At 39.3% G+C, this 17608-nt stretch overlaps 3 protein-coding genes across 5 annotated transcripts; 1 reads left to right on the top strand and 2 right to left on the bottom strand.

Moving 5' to 3' along the window:
• Window positions 1-428: 428 nt before the first annotated feature.
• Window positions 429-3363, top strand: pcnp (PEST proteolytic signal containing nuclear protein). Of its 3 annotated transcripts, none has more exons than XM_030780024.1 (5): window positions 429-471; window positions 1300-1511; window positions 2074-2148; window positions 2407-2462; window positions 2625-3363. In XM_030780024.1, the coding sequence occupies exons 1-5, from the start codon at window positions 429-431 to the stop codon at window positions 2731-2733; spliced, it is 495 nt and encodes a 164-aa protein (XP_030635884.1). In that variant the 3' UTR covers window positions 2734-3363. The 3 variants fall into 3 exon arrangements, with proteins under 3 accessions (XP_030635884.1, XP_030635883.1, XP_030635885.1); XM_030780023.1 differs by having other exon boundaries at window positions 1297-1511; XM_030780025.1 differs by having other exon boundaries at window positions 436-471; window positions 1202-1511.
• A 656-nt stretch (window positions 3364-4019) lies between these two features.
• LOC115816091 (uncharacterized protein C17orf98-like) lies at window positions 4020-4597 on the bottom strand. The gene is made up of 2 exons (XM_030779060.1): window positions 4336-4597; window positions 4020-4177 (listed from the first exon to the last, which is right to left on the bottom strand). Exons 1-2 carry the CDS (start codon window positions 4595-4597, stop codon window positions 4020-4022), a joined length of 420 nt encoding a protein of 139 aa, XP_030634920.1.
• A 1162-nt stretch (window positions 4598-5759) lies between these two features.
• LOC115817347 (interferon-induced GTP-binding protein Mx3-like) lies at window positions 5760-11184 on the bottom strand. Its single transcript, XM_030780638.1, has 12 exons — window positions 11118-11184; window positions 10007-10144; window positions 9754-9908; window positions 9301-9439; window positions 8569-8767; window positions 8389-8467; window positions 8054-8176; window positions 7644-7785; window positions 7238-7396; window positions 6875-6951; window positions 6406-6648; window positions 5760-5984 (listed from the first exon to the last, which is right to left on the bottom strand). Exons 2-12 carry the CDS (start codon window positions 10110-10112, stop codon window positions 5760-5762), a joined length of 1647 nt encoding a protein of 548 aa, XP_030636498.1. The 5' UTR covers window positions 10113-10144; window positions 11118-11184.
• Between the last annotated feature and the right edge of the window lie 6424 nt (window positions 11185-17608).

Raw genomic sequence — 17608 nt, 5'->3', positions numbered from 1 at the left:
TTTGTAGCAGGAAGCAGGAAGCATGGGTTGTTACATACTCGTATTAATCTAAATTCATTCTGTGGCTTTGCAAATATTCTGTCACCGCTTATGGGAGGTACTGAAGAAAATTTAAACTGGCTGGAAAAACCTAAACGTCCAGCAGTTAGAAAAGACTGCCAATCCTTTGTGATAAAAACATGCCAAATGTGGTGGTTCTTGCGTGACAATTGTAAGGGGGTTATGTGTTAATTAAAAGAGGGTAAGAATACGAAGAAAGAACCGATGGAACAGGAGGCTGGTTTGAAAGCCAACTTCTATAAAGATTAATGCCTAGTACAATCTCCACACCAAATGCGCATGGTTGGTCTGGTGGGGGAGTTATTACGCTGCAGATGTATTTTGTCCCAGTGAGGCTCCGTACATTGTTGAAAACAGTCTTCAGTAAAATGGCAGATGAGAAGGACCGAAGTGGACTCTCCAATGAAGGAGGTGAAATCAGCAACGTTATTTTCTTAATAGGTCTACCTATCACACTTAGACACATTAAGGTTATAGCGGAGGATCAGAGATTTATTTTTATGTGTTTTGATGGCAGTGCGACCACGCCAAGTCAATGGGATATGGCACCTAAATTACAACTGCAAAGTTAGCTTAGTAGCTAACGTGGCGCAGAATCACAGAAAGAAACGTAGCCTTATGACAGCACTTTCTCCTTCACAATAAAAATAAGCGCCGATTCTTGCATTTATGGAGTAAAATCGTCCATTTCCCAAATGAGCAGTGTTTTATTAAATCGTTGAAATGACAGCATGCTAGCGTCACAAAAAGGTATCCATGTTGCTAGCACGGTGATCTAGCTAACAAGAGGATAAGATATGAAGGATGAGCAGTACTGGGTTCTGTCACATAGCTTCAGACAGTTATAAAAGAAGAATTTAAAACAACGTGATTATGTTTTGACAATTTTTTCCTATAGAAACTCTGCCTGACAAGTAAATTTCAGGCTGAGTCATAGTACGATTTCGTAGCTGCTCGGTTGTTAGCCAGAGCTCTCACGTAACGTATCCGTATACTACCCAGTTTCTTCCTGGTTATTGCTTGCTGTCATGATCCACTTAAATGTGGAGGCTAAAGGCGTATGGGTCGATCGAATACCGTCGTCGTTAATAACAGTTGGGGGTTTTAGGCTTGTAGGCTCATCATCAGCTGTTCTGGGCAGGTCCTCCCTGGCATCCTCATCTCCCAGGTAACTGTAGTTCACCTTTGGCCTCGAAGCCATCAGTCGCTCACCTTGGTAAGTTGTTTCGCCTCCAGCAGGACCGGAAGAGAAGGGAGGCAGTATGAAAACTAAGACTGTCTCTTCCAGCACGGCTTCAGGGGGAGGGCTAGGGAAGCGGCCAGCTGATGAAACCAGCAGTGGGGATGAAGCCAAGGACCGACCTGCACCTCCTAAAGTGCACAAAACAGGATTTAGCATCAGTCAACCTGTGAAGAAGCCTGCCCCTATCTCCATCAAGTTGGGAGCCAGTGTATGTGTCTAAAGGTGTTGGTGTCTGTGGTTGATAATTAGAAAAGATATAGTGATTACCTGATCACTTTCACTGACTTTTAATTCTTTATTAATATTAAGCAGGTGCCCAAGACAGAGTTTTAAAAGGATAATGAGTTTTGCATCTCTAGATGTCCAATGAGAGTGAAATTTCATGAAAGTTTGGGGTTTAAATGAATTCCAAAGGGAAATACAGCAAAAACTGCACAAAAGTCTTTTTCTTAAAGCTTGCAAAGCATGCAGTGTCTTTAATTCAAAGATTATTATAAATCTGACATGCTTTCAACATTTTTTTCCCCAGAAGTCATTTTAACTTGCTGAGAAATCAGACAGTCATAGTACAGTGCCACCCCCTTTTTTGATTAACTTGACTCTGAATGTAATGTAATAAAGCCCATTGTAAACATTTTATGTTCCTCAGTTAAACGTTTCTGTCCTCAGCTAAAATAGAGTTCTCGGTCAGAGTTGTCATAGCTTGGTTGTCACTGTCATTTCTGGGGCACAAAAGTGTTGATTGAAGTCCATGTTTCTCTCTGACTCAGAAACCCAAAGAACCTGCCTCTGCCTTACCTGCTAAGAAACCTGCTCTCGCAGCCGTTTTCAATGAGGATGATGATGTGAGTGCAAGCCGTTCATTACCATGTATTGTACATTATTTCTGAACATTGTATTGCAGTAGCACATACAGCCATCCTTTTCAGATTGTCCATACTTTAGATGCAGCAACAATGTACTATGTACTGTCATGTGAGCTGCTTTCCTCAATAGAAATATGTAACATCTTGTAGCAGAAGGTGTTACCTTAATTCCCAAAGAAGACTTTTTTTGCCCAGATGTGTAGTTTTTTAAGCAGCCCAACTTACTTTGGTCTCCAGAGTGAACCTGAGGAGATGCCTCCAGAGGCCAAGATGAGGATGAAGAACATTGGCAGGTACGAGTTATATTTTTGCCCACATATTTTTATTACGCACGGAACTTCAACACAGAATACAGACTTTCACCTTTGCCTATGTCATATACAATTAAACCCAAATCTAATCATATTTGAATATGTCATTGATGCACTTTTCTCATGGAATCCTATTTTCACCAGGGATACACCCACATCAGCTGGACCTAATTCCTTTAACAAGGGAAAACAGGGATTTTCAGACCATCAGAAACTCTGGGAGAGAAAACTAAAAACCCAGACAGACCAGTAGCTCTCTGGAAGGGAATCAGTTGTGATACACAGCTGTTCTATGCCTCTGTTGTTCAACGCTGTAAAAAATGTATATACATAATGGGACATTTCAGCTGTGAGGCTTTTTTTTAATATAGATATTTTGTTTTTGGGGTGTGTGTGTGTGTGTGTGTGTGTTATTTACCACTCAGTGGTGATTCTGATTGAGCATCATGTATTGTAATGTGAATTTGGCCATAAACAATAACACTCTGCTTGTATCACAGAACACCAGTAGTTTGTTGATGTGCAGTGTACTAGCTGAAATCTCACCAGATGTGCCACCTCAAGTCTCCCGTCATTGATCCTCTGTTTTCTCTGAGTAGCAAACACTTGGTAGGATTATAATTTAGTATGAATAGGAAATTAACATAGGCCATGATAAAAACATTAGATGGCAGACGAAGATAAAATATGAAATCATTCATTGAATATGAGGAAAGTGCTGATAACTGTTAATTTGCACTGCATATTGTAACATGTTTTATTTTTTCTTCTATACATATAGGAGTACACATATTTTCAGGAGACTGTTATATATATTTTGTTGATTTTTGTTTTCCACTGGTGAATGTTTACAGCTCAATCTGTAGGCTGTTTTTCTTTTGTGTCCCCTAAAAAAAATTCATTTGCCTTGCATTTCATAGCATTGTTTCTTTATTGCCTACAGAGTTCATGATACACACAAAAATGGACTTTTGTACAAAGCCATATCTTTGGACACTAAGGAGTGAGGATTAATTTATCCCTCAGTTTAAACCCTTTAATTTGACAACATGAGATTAGTGAAAGCAAAGTTTTCTATTAACAGAACACACACAGCGCACAGGTACAGAAGAACATGAACTCATGTGGCATTGTCGCACAAATTATGATGAAATCAGCATTGCAAGCCTGTGTAGAAACACTCTTAATTCATAAATCTTTCTTTTTTTCCAAATGCACTGTCCTGATTGTACTGACTTCTTAACTGTAATTTAATGCTGCCTACCGTTTAAGTCTAAATTTTTTGTGATTAGAACTGACTGCTGTGTAATAAGAATATAAGTTATAAGTTGCCACATTTTGGAAATGTGTTGAATTAGAATGCTGGGATACATGTTTGAACCAGTACCTCCATGTATGATCAGCTGATGGGACCAGCTTCCATAGTAAAGACTGTGGAGTTCAAAATAACTAATTTGAAAATCATAATTGGCAGAGGACCACAAATGATGGGAAGCTCTTTTGGGTTTATTTGATCCATGATGTCAAAAGTGACAGTCTTCAGTATAGAGGGGATGACGTCACCTCTCCGAAGCTTGAAGAGTTTTGTCGGAGCTTTGGCGTGTTGCGCCGGAATCCAAACCGACCATTATAACCTATCAGCGGCTTTATGTCCATCAACAGTCCGCTATGGTTGCTCACCTGTTCCTTCGAACGTCCTGCCGAACACAAAACCATATAATAACAGTTTACCTAATACAATCTAGGGAAATCTAGGGGAAGTTTTTAGAGACTGTAAAACCTTTGGACAACAATCAAGAGACCGCAGTCACTGCTGAAACTGGGTTCTACTGGGTTCATGTTGGTTCAGTTTTACCTGCACCAATGGAGTTTCTTAAGTCCAGTAATTTCTTCGCCGAACTGCTGCATTGGTCTGCGGGCTCGGTGTTTTTCAACGTCCTTTGGACAGCGGGGATGGATATGTAACGCGTAGCGTGTGGATCGTTACGTGCGTGGTAGGGAGGCAGCACTGACCATAGCTGCGGTCGTGTGTGCTCATAACCTTTTGCAACCGAGCTAACCGCAACGCAGTCCAACACGAACCCCTTTTCCCGTTTCTCATCGCTTGAACGGTTCATTAAGTCAGTGCGATTCGCCCTCCAAAATAAGTAAACACGTTTAATGGAAACGGATATGATCGGGCAGGTTCAAGTGAATTACTTTTTCGTTATACTGTAAGGTGTAATTACAGTAAGCGAACATGAACAAGAACGAACAGCGATTGGTGACGTCAGTAGTAGGCTAAACGTAGTAAAGTATCGACAATGAACGATGTAATTCGCTTTGTTACGTTATTGTCGTGAGGTCATGCCACACCTCCATATCAGTATCTTGTAATAAATTTTGCCTGGTCATTTCAGGACCTAAGTAAAGTGCTTTGAACAAAAGGAATACCAATACAGGTGTTGCGATCTAGAATTTATATAGGGATTGTAATGATTGTAATAGTTCAAAATATGCAAGAGTCTTTCATTTTGTTTTGTCTTTTGTGCTGTTGACAATTCATTGGTTGTTTTGCTGACTCCGTTAATCTTTGGAATGTTAAGATGATGACGTGATTTAGCGAGATAATTTGAGTAACAACGTAACTTCAGTCAGTTAAAAAAAAAAGTCGTTATCAGTTTGTGTGAGGAGAAGCGTATCTGTGCAGAAAAAGTGTAGTTAATGTGTGAGAGAAGTTTCGGGTATTAAAAAACCGAACCGGAGCAATACAGTTGCCAAAAGTAGAGAGAACGTCTGGATCTTTTCTTCAAGGAGGCAACACAGGCACCTAGTGAATATATATAGTCCACTGCATGTCCACACACACACACACACACATACAATTATGAGATATATATATATATTCACAAATTCTGAGCTTTACATTGTTGACTCCTAAGGCAAACTGTCAATCATGCTGTCAATAACAATGGACAAATTCCACAGACCTGAAAAGCACAGACATTAAGACACTGAGTACCCTCGGATTTATCAAAACTATTTATCTATTTATAATGTAGACATAGCACCTGTCCTATTGGTTAAACAGACTATTTATCATACAGATCAATCTAATGATTTATTTAGGTAAAAAGAAGACAAAGAAATGAGGGAAATAAACATAACCTTGTGCCCAAATAGTATGATGCAGCAATAGCTATGCTGCATTAATAGCCAACATAACAGGTATAGCATTCAAAATGATTTATAGGCACTACATGTGGAGTGGGAACGTGATGGAAATTTTGACCGGAGCAACTAAAACCCGACCAGAAAGCTGCGAGCTTTCATCAGGCGTTTTTCACGTTGTTGCAGTGCAGTCCTCTTGCTGCCAATGTCATAGTCTTCTTTTAGCAAGGACTCCGCTGAATCTTTCTCCTGAAGCATCTGCAGCATGTCTCTGTTGAGCTGCTTCGCTGCCTCCTGGAGGAGCAAGTAACGAATCACCAGAGGGACCTGGTCTGCCAGACGTGTACTGGCAATCTGAAAAAGAAAAAAAAAATGTGACTTTGATCGCTGCTGTTTTGAGGTTTAAACTATAATGCCTTTACAGTAGTTAGTTTGTCTGTTTGCTATACACTCTCAAAGCAAAAATAATACAGAACAACATGTGCTTTTGTTATGCCAGCTTTTCCCAAACATCATTTGAGGTACTCCTTTAATAAATATATCATATCTCCTCTATTCAATGATGGCAGTTTCATACCGGCAACTAGTCATGAGGACTTGAAAGACACAAATGAATATTGTTTTGCAGAATGGGCACACAGACAGGTTTTTGGAGACACGTTTTGGAAGACCACAAAAGCTACGAATCCATTCCTTCTCAGGTTAGAAATATCTCCGGCATTATAAGAGTCAGTGAGATTTAGCCAGCAAGGCTGTTAAAAACACACACACTTACTCGGTAATAGGACTTAATATGCAGTAGCATCTCCTCAAGGGTAGCATGACTGTCGTTGTTGTACACCAAGCTGTTACGATAAGTATCCTCAGTTGAATCATCTTTCTCCTCCTCTTTAATTTCACTCAGACTCTCACTGTATGTGCGATCCTGTGTGTAGACAAGCATCTCCATCTTGAACTGAGTTCTCAGCATGGACTCTGCTGTGGACTCCTTTTCCTGCCTGATAGCTTCGACCTTGGCCTGAGGAAGTGACACAAGCATTTTTATGCAGCGTTGTATCACATTACAACGGCATGTTGTTCTTCATACTGTCAAAACAGTACTATTTAAATAAGTAGATTTTTTTTTCAAAAATAGCTAAAATTAGATCTTTCCAGAAAAACTAAGGCCTTCCACAGAAACTAGGCGCGTGCTACAACAGGACATGCTATGTTTCAGACTCTGTATGGTAAACTTGGAAACTCACCTTAGCAGTCCTCAGAAGGTTAGGGAAGCCAAGAAAGTTGTTCTGAGCCAGCTGAAGGAATGCTTTTCTAACAATGTCTGATGGGGGGAACACAGGTTAATTCTTTGTATGTCTGAATAAACGATGACTTTGCAGTAATTGTGATGGTGTATTCCAATATTCTCATGAGATTTTGCTCCAGCAGAACCTTGTTATATCTCTCACACATGTTTTGCTCAAATATTTAGGGGTTTATAAAGACTTTCATTCATTGAAACCAGTATGTTGGACCACTACTGGAAGGAAATCCCATTTGAAAGTAAATATCCTCAAGGAGAGTTGGCCATATTAGCTTTGCCTCGTGGGATACTGAGATTGACCTACCTGAAATTTCTTTAAGTTTCTTCACTGCAGGCTCCTCCAGTAGTCTGATCTGTTCCTTCACCAGTTTCTCAAAGGTTTTGTAATTGATGAAACCAGGGAGCTCTCTGCCACGGTATTTGACCTCATAGTCATGAATCTGGCTGTGGATCTTTTTGTTAACTGCGGCACAAAAAATTCATAGAGTTTCTTCAAAACCATTCTTTTCATAAGCTGTCTTTGTAATCGTAAATCATAATTGCAAAATGCAATTGTATAATAAGCTAATGATATTACAATATGCATCTCTGTGAGTGCAAGCTTCCTGCTAACAGTACATTGAAATGGCCTCAAAGCACATTACAAATGCTTGATTTTAATGATGCATTATTAAAATAGTTGCTGTCACAGAGTGAGAGTGTGCACTTACACCTCTCCCCTGAACTGTCTAGGGTTGCCTTCCATGCAGCAAACGCCTGCCTGAGTGCAGAAAAAATGTTTAAGTCAATGGGACACTTCAGCTCCTCTCCACAGGACAGGTTCTCAGCATCATGAGTGAAGGCTGTAACTTTCTGTAAGGGAGAAGAGAAAGACACCAATTATACAAAACAAGCTACCAGCTGTTGTGGGAGAACTTTTCCATTATTTCTGAAAGAATGTTTTATGTCCACAAATAGCAATTATAAGTCATTATTTTTGGTCATGAAACATTCTCTCACAGGTACATTAAAGTGTGCACTCAACCCCTCTTTACTTTGCCCATACATGTCACCCAATGTAATGTAATTGTTGCAGGTCAAGTGTGATATGTCACTTTCAAATTGTACTCTGGACTCTCACATCAATCAGAAACTGCATCCTCTCGGCAAGATCGGTGGGTGGTCCAGTGCCATACTTCTCCAGCTCGGCCTGTGTCTCGGCAAGCTTCTCCTCTATCTGCTCCTCCAGACGAGGCAGTGATTTCTACAGAAAACCAAATGCACACAGACCAGAGGACACATTACTCACATCTCACAGAAGACTTTCAGGAACTTCACAAGCAGAAAATTAGAATAAAAAATAAGGAGTTATTAGTAGTCGTAGTCGTCACAGTAGTAGTGGTAGTTGTTGTTGTTTTAGTTATAGTAGTAGTAGCAGTAGAAATGGTAGCAAAAGCAGTAGTTGTAGTTTATTACCTCAATGTGGTGAACTAACTCAAGAGTTAGTTTTTCCGCCAGTTTGGGAATGGTTGCATGACCCTCCTCATAGAGCGTGCTTCAGAAAAAAGCAACAAGTCAAACATATAATCTCATCTAACCCGGGGCTTCGAGACTAGACTTATTCAGGGTAGGACATAAGATATGCATTGTGCCTACCTAAAATGAGGATGGTCTTTGAAGAACACCTCCTCTTTCTCTATGGCCTCAGTCAATGTTAGACGATCCATGATCTCCTTCTGTCCCCTGCATCGAACAATCATGTAACCTTTGGAGAGGTGAATGACCTCATTGTGAACAATGTCCACCACGGTGTCCTCTGTGCCCTTGTCCACCAAGTCAGGCTTTGTCAGGATGCCTGTGTGAGAGACAATACAGAATATCACACTTAAACAAAGATTTGACTGAACAAATGACACAGTTTGATTGAGTATCTTGGCTTAATGGGAATAGTGTTCTGGTAAAACAAGCAGACTATTAACCAGAAGGTTGTCTTGAAGGTTCAAGCCTAAAAATTAGAAATTTAGTGCCAGTGTGTCTTTAAGAAGAACACTTCCAGAATCGTCTGACTTCTGACACAGTAAGTGTTAATTCTAAGTTGCTCTGGATAAGAGTGAGTGAATAAAGACATCTTGGGACAAAATACTGTTGGAGGTCATCTCAGTGACATAGCTTTAAAAATGATAGCTGTATCCTTTCAAAGAATTCAACAGAAAGTAGACACTGCTTTCTGAACATGGACAGTTTACACATAGCCTATTTTACATATATGTATTATATGAAATAGAAAGAAAATACGAAATTGGATTGCTCCATGGTCCTATAAGTCAATAATAATGCACATGGTGACTAGGATTTCAAATATAATCTAAGACAGAAAGAGCTGCTGACCAAGGGTTCTCTCCCCCTCAGGGTCCACCTCCTGAGCCATCTTCAAGGCTTCAGTCGTTGCAATGTCAACATTACATGGAACCACCACCAAGCTGATTGTCTCTTGCTTTTTGATGAACTTCTGGATCAGTCGTTTGATCTAAACAAAAATAAATAAAACAATAAAATAAAAAAATAAATGAAAGGTCATTAAGGTATTATTGATAATAGCATAAAACAGGAATGTACACTATTGCATAGTTGAAAGATGAGAAACTTTGGTGTAGTGGTAGCATTTGGGATGCTTGCTGGGTTTAGGCATGTTTGGCTTGGCATCTGAGCCAGGAGAAACAGGCCTGAAAGAGGAAGTGGTGCCTGAAGAAATCTGTTTGTGTTGTTATAAGCCTAAAAAACAATAGACGAGGTTCTCACTAAGCCAGGCTCTCACCAATGAGGGATAGATGGTTTGCATACCTGCTCCCCAATGTTCTCAGGTTGACCTTTCACAGCAACTCTAGCGATGCCAGGTAAGTCAATGAGTGTCAGATCAGGCACCTCAGGGGAGGCTATCTCGAGGCTGATGAGCTCGTGACTGATCCCAACTCCAACACCAGCCATTTCATCTTGAGCTACAGGGCCAAATTTCTAGGGTAAGAGAGCTGATGGCATCTATGAAATCTGGCATCTATAAAACTCCACTTTGCAAGAAGATATTTCTGAGGCATACCTTCGCGAATCAGCCTCTCCACTTCTGCAGGTTCTTCAATGAAATGCTCTGTTTCCTGGTAGCTGATTTTTCCATGCCACCCATCCTCCTCCCTTGTTCTCTTCATCTTCAGCTCTAGGGGGCATCGTGTCACGATTCCTGTCACATTAAAGGAGAGGAAGAATCAGCTAATCAGTGTAACTGCGAATGTTTGATTGGATCACTTATGTCTGTGTGCAGCAATCAGTGGCAATATTAAATTCATAGTATTTACAAAATATACAGCTGGCACAACTTTAGGTAGAATAATAATTTCGTGATTTACATGTGTTATAGTGTTAATTGTGAAATGACAAAATGAGTTTTGTTACATTAGTAATGTAATGACAGCTCAACAGGCTGCACCTGCAGCAGTGGCAGCAGGTTGGGGTTGGGGTTGGGCAGGGTTTTGTCTTCTGGAATCGCAACACGATACCATGGAGACTTGTATCACGGTTTTGGCCTTGGTTTCAGAACCGTTACACCCTTAGTTCCTAATAGTTTTCACCAGTTTTCATTAATAATGTTAGAAGTTCTAAAGCATGAACAGAGTCCACCAGTGAACCCATGAGTGTTGTGTGCATTTTTTAGGGAAGTTTAGATTGCTAAATTATTGAGACTAAAGCTTTGATTTCAGAAGTTCTCAAAACCCTTGTTAAATTGACTGAAGCACAGTTTCACAGAAAGTTATTATGTTCATGTTATCTGCAGGAGTTTGACACAGCAACTGACACATAGTGAACACACAGGCATTGTGTGTTGGACAGAAATGCAAATGTGTGCAGCACTGTCTTCCGGAACCGCGACACGAGACCGGGGATGTTTGTATCCCGGTCTCGGCCTCGGTTTCAGAAATAGCTTCCACTAGTTTTCATTTACAATGTTAGAAGTTCTGTAGCATCAGCAGAGCATTTGAAATGTGATATGTGCAGCAGGTTGAAAAGGTAAGTGGACCAAAAGAGAAAAAAACACTCACAGTCTCTCACACACGGATGACACACTGTCAGCTAACTGAAAGATTGACGGACTTGTTGCTACAACAAGGCAGAATGATTCTCACGAAACAACACTCAGAATAATTAACTGGACTTACCACTACCCCTCGGTAGTGCCACTCCAGACAATGCCTCCAGCACCGAGCTTTTCCCAGAACTCTGGTCACCTATAACGGCGATGGCCGGTAATGCCAAGTCTCTCTCCACTCCAAGGGACCGTAAAGAGTCGATGAGGTCAATGCAGGGACGCACCTTTTCCTCATAATGCTGGTTCAAAGTATTTGTCACTTTCGATCTGATAAAGGATTAAAAAAACCTTTAAAACAGCAATGAAAGAAACTTGTATTTTATTTTGGTTTAGTTTAGTTTAGTTTAGTTTAGGTTGCTTCATAGTTCAATATATGCTCTATTTTTTAAATATGCAAAGTCACTGTTCTTACGTATCAGAACTCTTTTCCATGTCTTACTCCTTCTTCTTTCGCCAGTCCTACTGAACAGTGCAGCATCTGGTGAGGTATGTTGTACTAGTGATAACGATGAGAAAGGAAAACGAAACTTAAGGACTATTGTTAAGTTTTGTTTCCCTGATAACCGACACTGAAACCGGTCTTTTTATAACTGACATCGTAACCACTATGACTTTCTTAAGCCTCAAAACGTGAGAGAATTGATGGGGTTTTAGCCGTATCGACTTGCAGTCCAGTGTAACGATAAGCACAGTATTGTTTGTGACCAGAACGTTTCTGAATGAGTATCATCCAGTGGGTTTTACAATAGTAGAAATCAAGGAATATTCCAGAACGAAACATTCATTTTAGTCTCTCAGTTACAGTTGTAAGGTTTCGAATGGAATAGCTCTATTTATATTTTAGTAACGTATATGTGTATACACGCACGCACGCACGCACACATACACACACAGCCAGTGTTGCATTTAGCAACACACAGCGGATAAACATCTTCTCTTTTAGTAACACGTCAATATCAGTTTGCTCTCGTCCTAGGCAGAGCCGTTGTGAAGAGAGTTGCGACAGTGATTGATCTCGCCGCCACGCGATCACATGGTTCACGCACACCTTCAATAGTTCCAAACCACGCGCTGTCAAGTTCTCTAATAGAACGGACAGCAGCGAAAGCAATATTAAACGGTAAATATTAAACCATTTGGGTGTATTATTAACTGCCTTTTTACACTTACTGGGTATACGTTAATGTCAGTTTGGTATGTGGAGTGGCGGAGTGACAACGTCAGTTTATCAATTATTTATATCATTTTTGTTTTTGGGGGGAAAGAGTTCGTTCATGTTAAAATACATTTTGTTAGCATACCTTACATGACGCAAGATCCTGGAGTAGTCGGATTTAATTATTTAGCGTGAATCGACCTTCCTTCACTTTCCTGAGGATTTCTTATATTAAACGTTTTTTGCCAGACACTACGCATCAGTTTCGTAATATTTTTCTGCACTGAGCAGACACAAAAAAACAGTACCCTACATAACTTACCTGCACTGTCAAAGATCAAACATTTGATGTTGGAATGTGTTAGAGTGGGCATTCAGTCTGTTGGTGTCCAGGTTTTTGATGAGACAAAGATGGCAACCCTAGCTCCACCACACATCCCGGATATTATTTTAAGACTTTCACATACAACATAAGCATGTATCATAACAAATAAATATCAACGAATACCAATAACTGTTCAAATTAAATAAGCAAGTTTGGTCAACAGTGCAACCAACTGCATTCAAGAAAACAATTCTAACACGTTACGGCCTGGCTGGTGAGACCGCAACATAAAAAGGGAGGCTGACACAAATTTAGGTTTTAAATAAATAACAGAATTTATTCATTTATCCTCCATGTTACTATCACAGTCACTGCACTGCCACTGCAGGACTAGTGGGGGTGCTATGGGTCATAACACCTCCCTCCCTAAAAGGGCTCCTTCATGGAGACCTAAAACAAAACACAAAAAGACCTCCTGTGACCACTCCAGTCATACCCCACATCCCACTGGTTCTCTGCATCCTTTCTTCTGATGATGGAAGAACACACACACAGTGAAATTACAATGCTGTCTAAAATTAGGAGCACAACCTCAGTGATCACCCTCTGTATGCCCAGCTCTCTGAGCGTCTTGAAGCCCAAAGTGGGGACTTGGACCATGTCATTACTACTGCCTGAGTGCCCCACCTCTCAAGTACAGTGATGATAAAGAACAGTCATTACACATAAAAGTTGCTTGTAGTATTGGTATTTATAAGAAACAAAAGTATATCAAAAGTATCAACAAAGCACAACTGATGAACCATTTTTTTGTGAGGATTTGTCCTCCTGATCTTGTGATGAACTCTGGCCTCTCACCTAATCTAAGTCAGGGAGACTATATTAGCTTTTATTAATAAGTGTTTGTATGTTATTTTTTCATAACTTTCCCATTTTTATTGAATTGTTTTCTATCTTTGATCAATAACTCTGTTAATAAAAAATATTTTATGGATGGAACCACATCTCCCTCACAGTATAATGAACCGGAGTACCTTTTTGAGCTATCCATACTGGACAAAGTAAATATCACAGTAAATAAACCCTACCCACTCAGACAGACAACACACCGACTGAATAAAACGCAATGATCACTTGTTGTGTCAGGGCAGCCCCTCCCACAAATTAATTGGCAAACAACAAATAGGCTATGTCCATGAAATGTATTTCATCAAGAACATGTTTTCGTTTTTCCTCAGTTTGTGTAAAGCTAAATAGCTAGCTAGCTAATATCAGGTTAGCCAAATTACATTAGCCATATTAACCTTAATCAAGCCTACTAACATGGTAGCAGCGCTACTGTAATAAACACAGTGGTGGAGGAAGTACTCAAACACTGTACTTAAGTAAAAGTACAAATAAACAGACAAAAATGAACTCTAGTAGAAGTAAAAGTACCACATTAACCTTTTTACTTGAGTAAAAGTAAGTAAGTCCATGCTTTTAAATATACTTAAAGTATAAAAAGTAAAAGTACTTGCTGAATGTATTCCTTAATGCAATGGTCTACAATATCATTACGTGTGCCTACTGTATGTGTATTTTGTTTAATACATCAATGGTATGGGCTGTGCCATTTTAATTAACAATGCTGCAGATGACACTACCGATAACACTGGCAAACAATCTCTTATCAATTATTTGAAAGGTTATTGTTTTTATTGTGTTTACCCTCTGTGACACAGTTCACATGATTCTGTGAATCAGAATTTCAGGGGTGACCTGCAGAGTTAAGTGCCATTAAGCAAAATAAGAAAGAGGACTGATTATACCTTTGAAAGTTTTTATTTAACTGTAAACAAAACCAAACACAATATAACACAATGTAAAACCATTGATTACTTTAAAACTAACAAATAAACAAAAAAACGCAATGTGACTGTAACGTGTAACGCAACGCATTGTAGAAATTTAGTGGAGTAGAAAGTATAGATACTTACTGTAAAATGTAGTGGAGTAAAAGTCAAAAGTATCCACAACTAAATCTACTTAAGTAAAGTACAGATACATGAAAAAATGTACTTAAGTACTTAAGTACTTCGTTACATTCCACCACTGAATAAACACGTTGATAACTAGAACAACTTAATATCTAACCTTACCCTACGTCAGTAACTAAAAGTGATTCGACTGAAACTTATCAGTGAAATGGAAACGTTAGCCTCGGCAGCTGGCTACGCTACCTTCGGTCATAACTATTAATTAAGATAAACATTAACAGTTAATGCTGAGCACATCCAAAAAAAAACCCCAATATTTACTATACTAACGACAGCTAATGCATTAAATGTTTAAAAAAATTCTGTTATTTTATCAACTTACCGCTTAAAGTGCTTGGCAAGCAATGAAAATGCACGAGGTCCTATGTCTATGTCGTGAATGTCAATGTCTGGGACTATTAACCGTCCCTATGTCCCGGAAATTGGCCAGTGTTGTGTCCGTCCTTTTTTTACAATGGTCCCCTATGGAAGTGTCGCTACCATAGTCACCACTCTGTTCTCTCTTCCGCTCTGGTTCTAGGCTGTATGACCACTGTATGATCCATCCTGATTGATGTGGGTATACAGTGGGTACACAGTGAGTTTTACACTATACTATTGTGACTCGTGGCTCTGTTAAGGCTCTATAAATGTTTAGATTGCAAAACGCTGCCTGAGGACTTTCACTTTTGAATACAAAGGAGGAGGTTTATAAAAATCTCTCTCCTCTGGAGAGCATTCACCAATATAAATTAGCTACTAAAGCTCCCTTGCTATGGTAACAGTTGCTAAATGCAACATTGGCTGTGTGTGTATATGTGTGGCACCAGCAATATTGTGTGTTTTTACATGTGCTTGTATAAGGGTGTGTGTGTGTGTGTGTGTGCATTTGTATACAGCAGTGTATGTGTGCGGATTTGACTCATCCACAGCCTTCTCGTGTTTCACAACCCTCAGTGATGGAATGGCACCACTGGGTATATACTCAGAGACTGTTTGCTTTCATGCGCTGACAAACTCAGTCCACTGAAGGCAAATAAAACAGTGTACATTATACCTTTGGGGCAGTAGTGAGGACATGCTACTCAGTTACTTTGCTTTCATCAGCATTAAACTCCATTTCCTGTCTCAAATAACTGTGTTTCATATAAGACACATGGAAAAGTAGGTTCATGTCATAAATCACATGATCTGTCAAAACTCATTTTTTAAATGGCATTTAAAGTCTAATATACAAACACTTCATACAACAACAGCCCCATTGTTCAAAGCAGGAAAAGTTGTAATAAAAAGGTTTGTGAATGCAACTTGACCTGCATAAAACTGCATTTGTAAAATTCTTCGCCTAAATTGTTTCCATTTGCTAAGCCCATAGTAACAAAGCACACTGAGTACTGAGTACAGTACTTTTGAACTGTCATAGCAACAGATTTTGTAAACTGGATGACTTGTTCTTCATATATATATATACACACACACACACACACACATATATATGTATATAGATAGGGAGGGCTTAGCCCTGCTAGCCCATTTATACCAGCCATCTCTGTATATATACACACACACACACACACACATATATATATATACACACAGTACAGTGCAAAAAGATTTTTCACAAAACATTAGTCTTAAAACAGTTCTTTTTATTCTTTATATCTTCTCCATTAGTGTGTCAGTAGGACATATCATATTTTAAATTTCCGAACATTTCTTTTGAAAATAATGAAACGTGTCACTAAGACTAAATAAAGATAGAAAGTGGTAAACTAACACTAAACCTTCCAGATATTCCAAACCTTTTTTTGTAGGCATATACTCTAGTGCATGATAAAAGAACTATACCAAACAACTAAACAAAACAGGTTTAACAACAATTACTAAGTGAAACAGAAACACCTGTATAGAGGGCATAAAACTGGGTGAAATATTTGGCTCTAGAGGAGGGCAGTTTGTCTGTCGAAGGGCTGGAGAATGCTACAAGGATGAGTGTTTTCAGGTAACAGTAAATCATGGTGGAGGATCCTTGCAGGTTTGGGGATGCATTGCTGCAAATCGAGTTGGGGATTTGATCAGAATTAGTGGTCTCCTCAATGCTGAGAAATACAAGCAGATTCTTATCCATCATGCACTACCATCAGGGAGGTGCCTGATTGGTCCTAAATTCATTCTGCAGCATGAACATGACCCCAAACATACAGCCAGAGTCATAAAAAACTATTTTCACCAGAAAGAGGAACAAGGAGTCCTGCAACGGATGGTGTGGCCCCCACAAAGCCCTGATCACAACATCACTGAGTCAGTCTGGGATTACATGAAGAGACAGAAAGAACTGAAACAGCCAAAATCCATAGAACTGCAGCAAGTTCTCCAAGATGCTTGGAAAAACCTACCTGCCAAGTACCTTACAAGTATATCTAAGTGAATCAGTGATATTTTGAAGGGTGGTCATACCAAATATTGATTTTTTTTTGTCCCGTGTAGTTTGTATGTTAATACATAAATTAAAAACTATTCATTTTATTATTTTGAACGTATTCTGAATTTACAGCACTTTTTCACAAGTGCCTAAAACTTTTTTCACAGTTCTGTCTCTCTCTCTCTCTCTCCCTCTCTCTCTCGCTCTCTCTTTTATATATATATATATATATATATATATATAGATAGATAGATAGATAGATAGATAGATAGATAGATAGATAGAAAGATAGATAGATAGATAGATAGATAGATAGATAGATAGATAGATAGATAGATAGATACAGGTTGAGTATCCCTTATCCAAAATGCCTGGGACCAGAAGTGTTTCGGATTTTGGGATACAGAGTTGTGCGTCGCTTAATGACGTGGATACATTTTGAGAGATGGGTCGCTAGGCGATTTTGTCGTTGTGCGAACATCATAGAGTGTACTTACACAAACCTAGATGATGTAGCTTACTACACACTTAGGCTATATGGTATAGCCTATTGCTCCTAGGCTACATACCTGTACAGAGACGCAGTAAACACAAGATGTATGAGGATGCTACAGGCATTACAAGGCATAGGCTACTGTTC

The sequence above is a fragment of the Chanos chanos genome, chromosome 7 (assembly GCF_902362185.1).
Source record: "Chanos chanos chromosome 7, fChaCha1.1, whole genome shotgun sequence".
NCBI lineage: Eukaryota > Metazoa > Chordata > Actinopteri > Gonorynchiformes > Chanidae > Chanos > Chanos chanos.
Note: the sequence above shows the minus strand (reverse complement) of the source record. Positions and strands in the feature narration are given on the sequence as shown.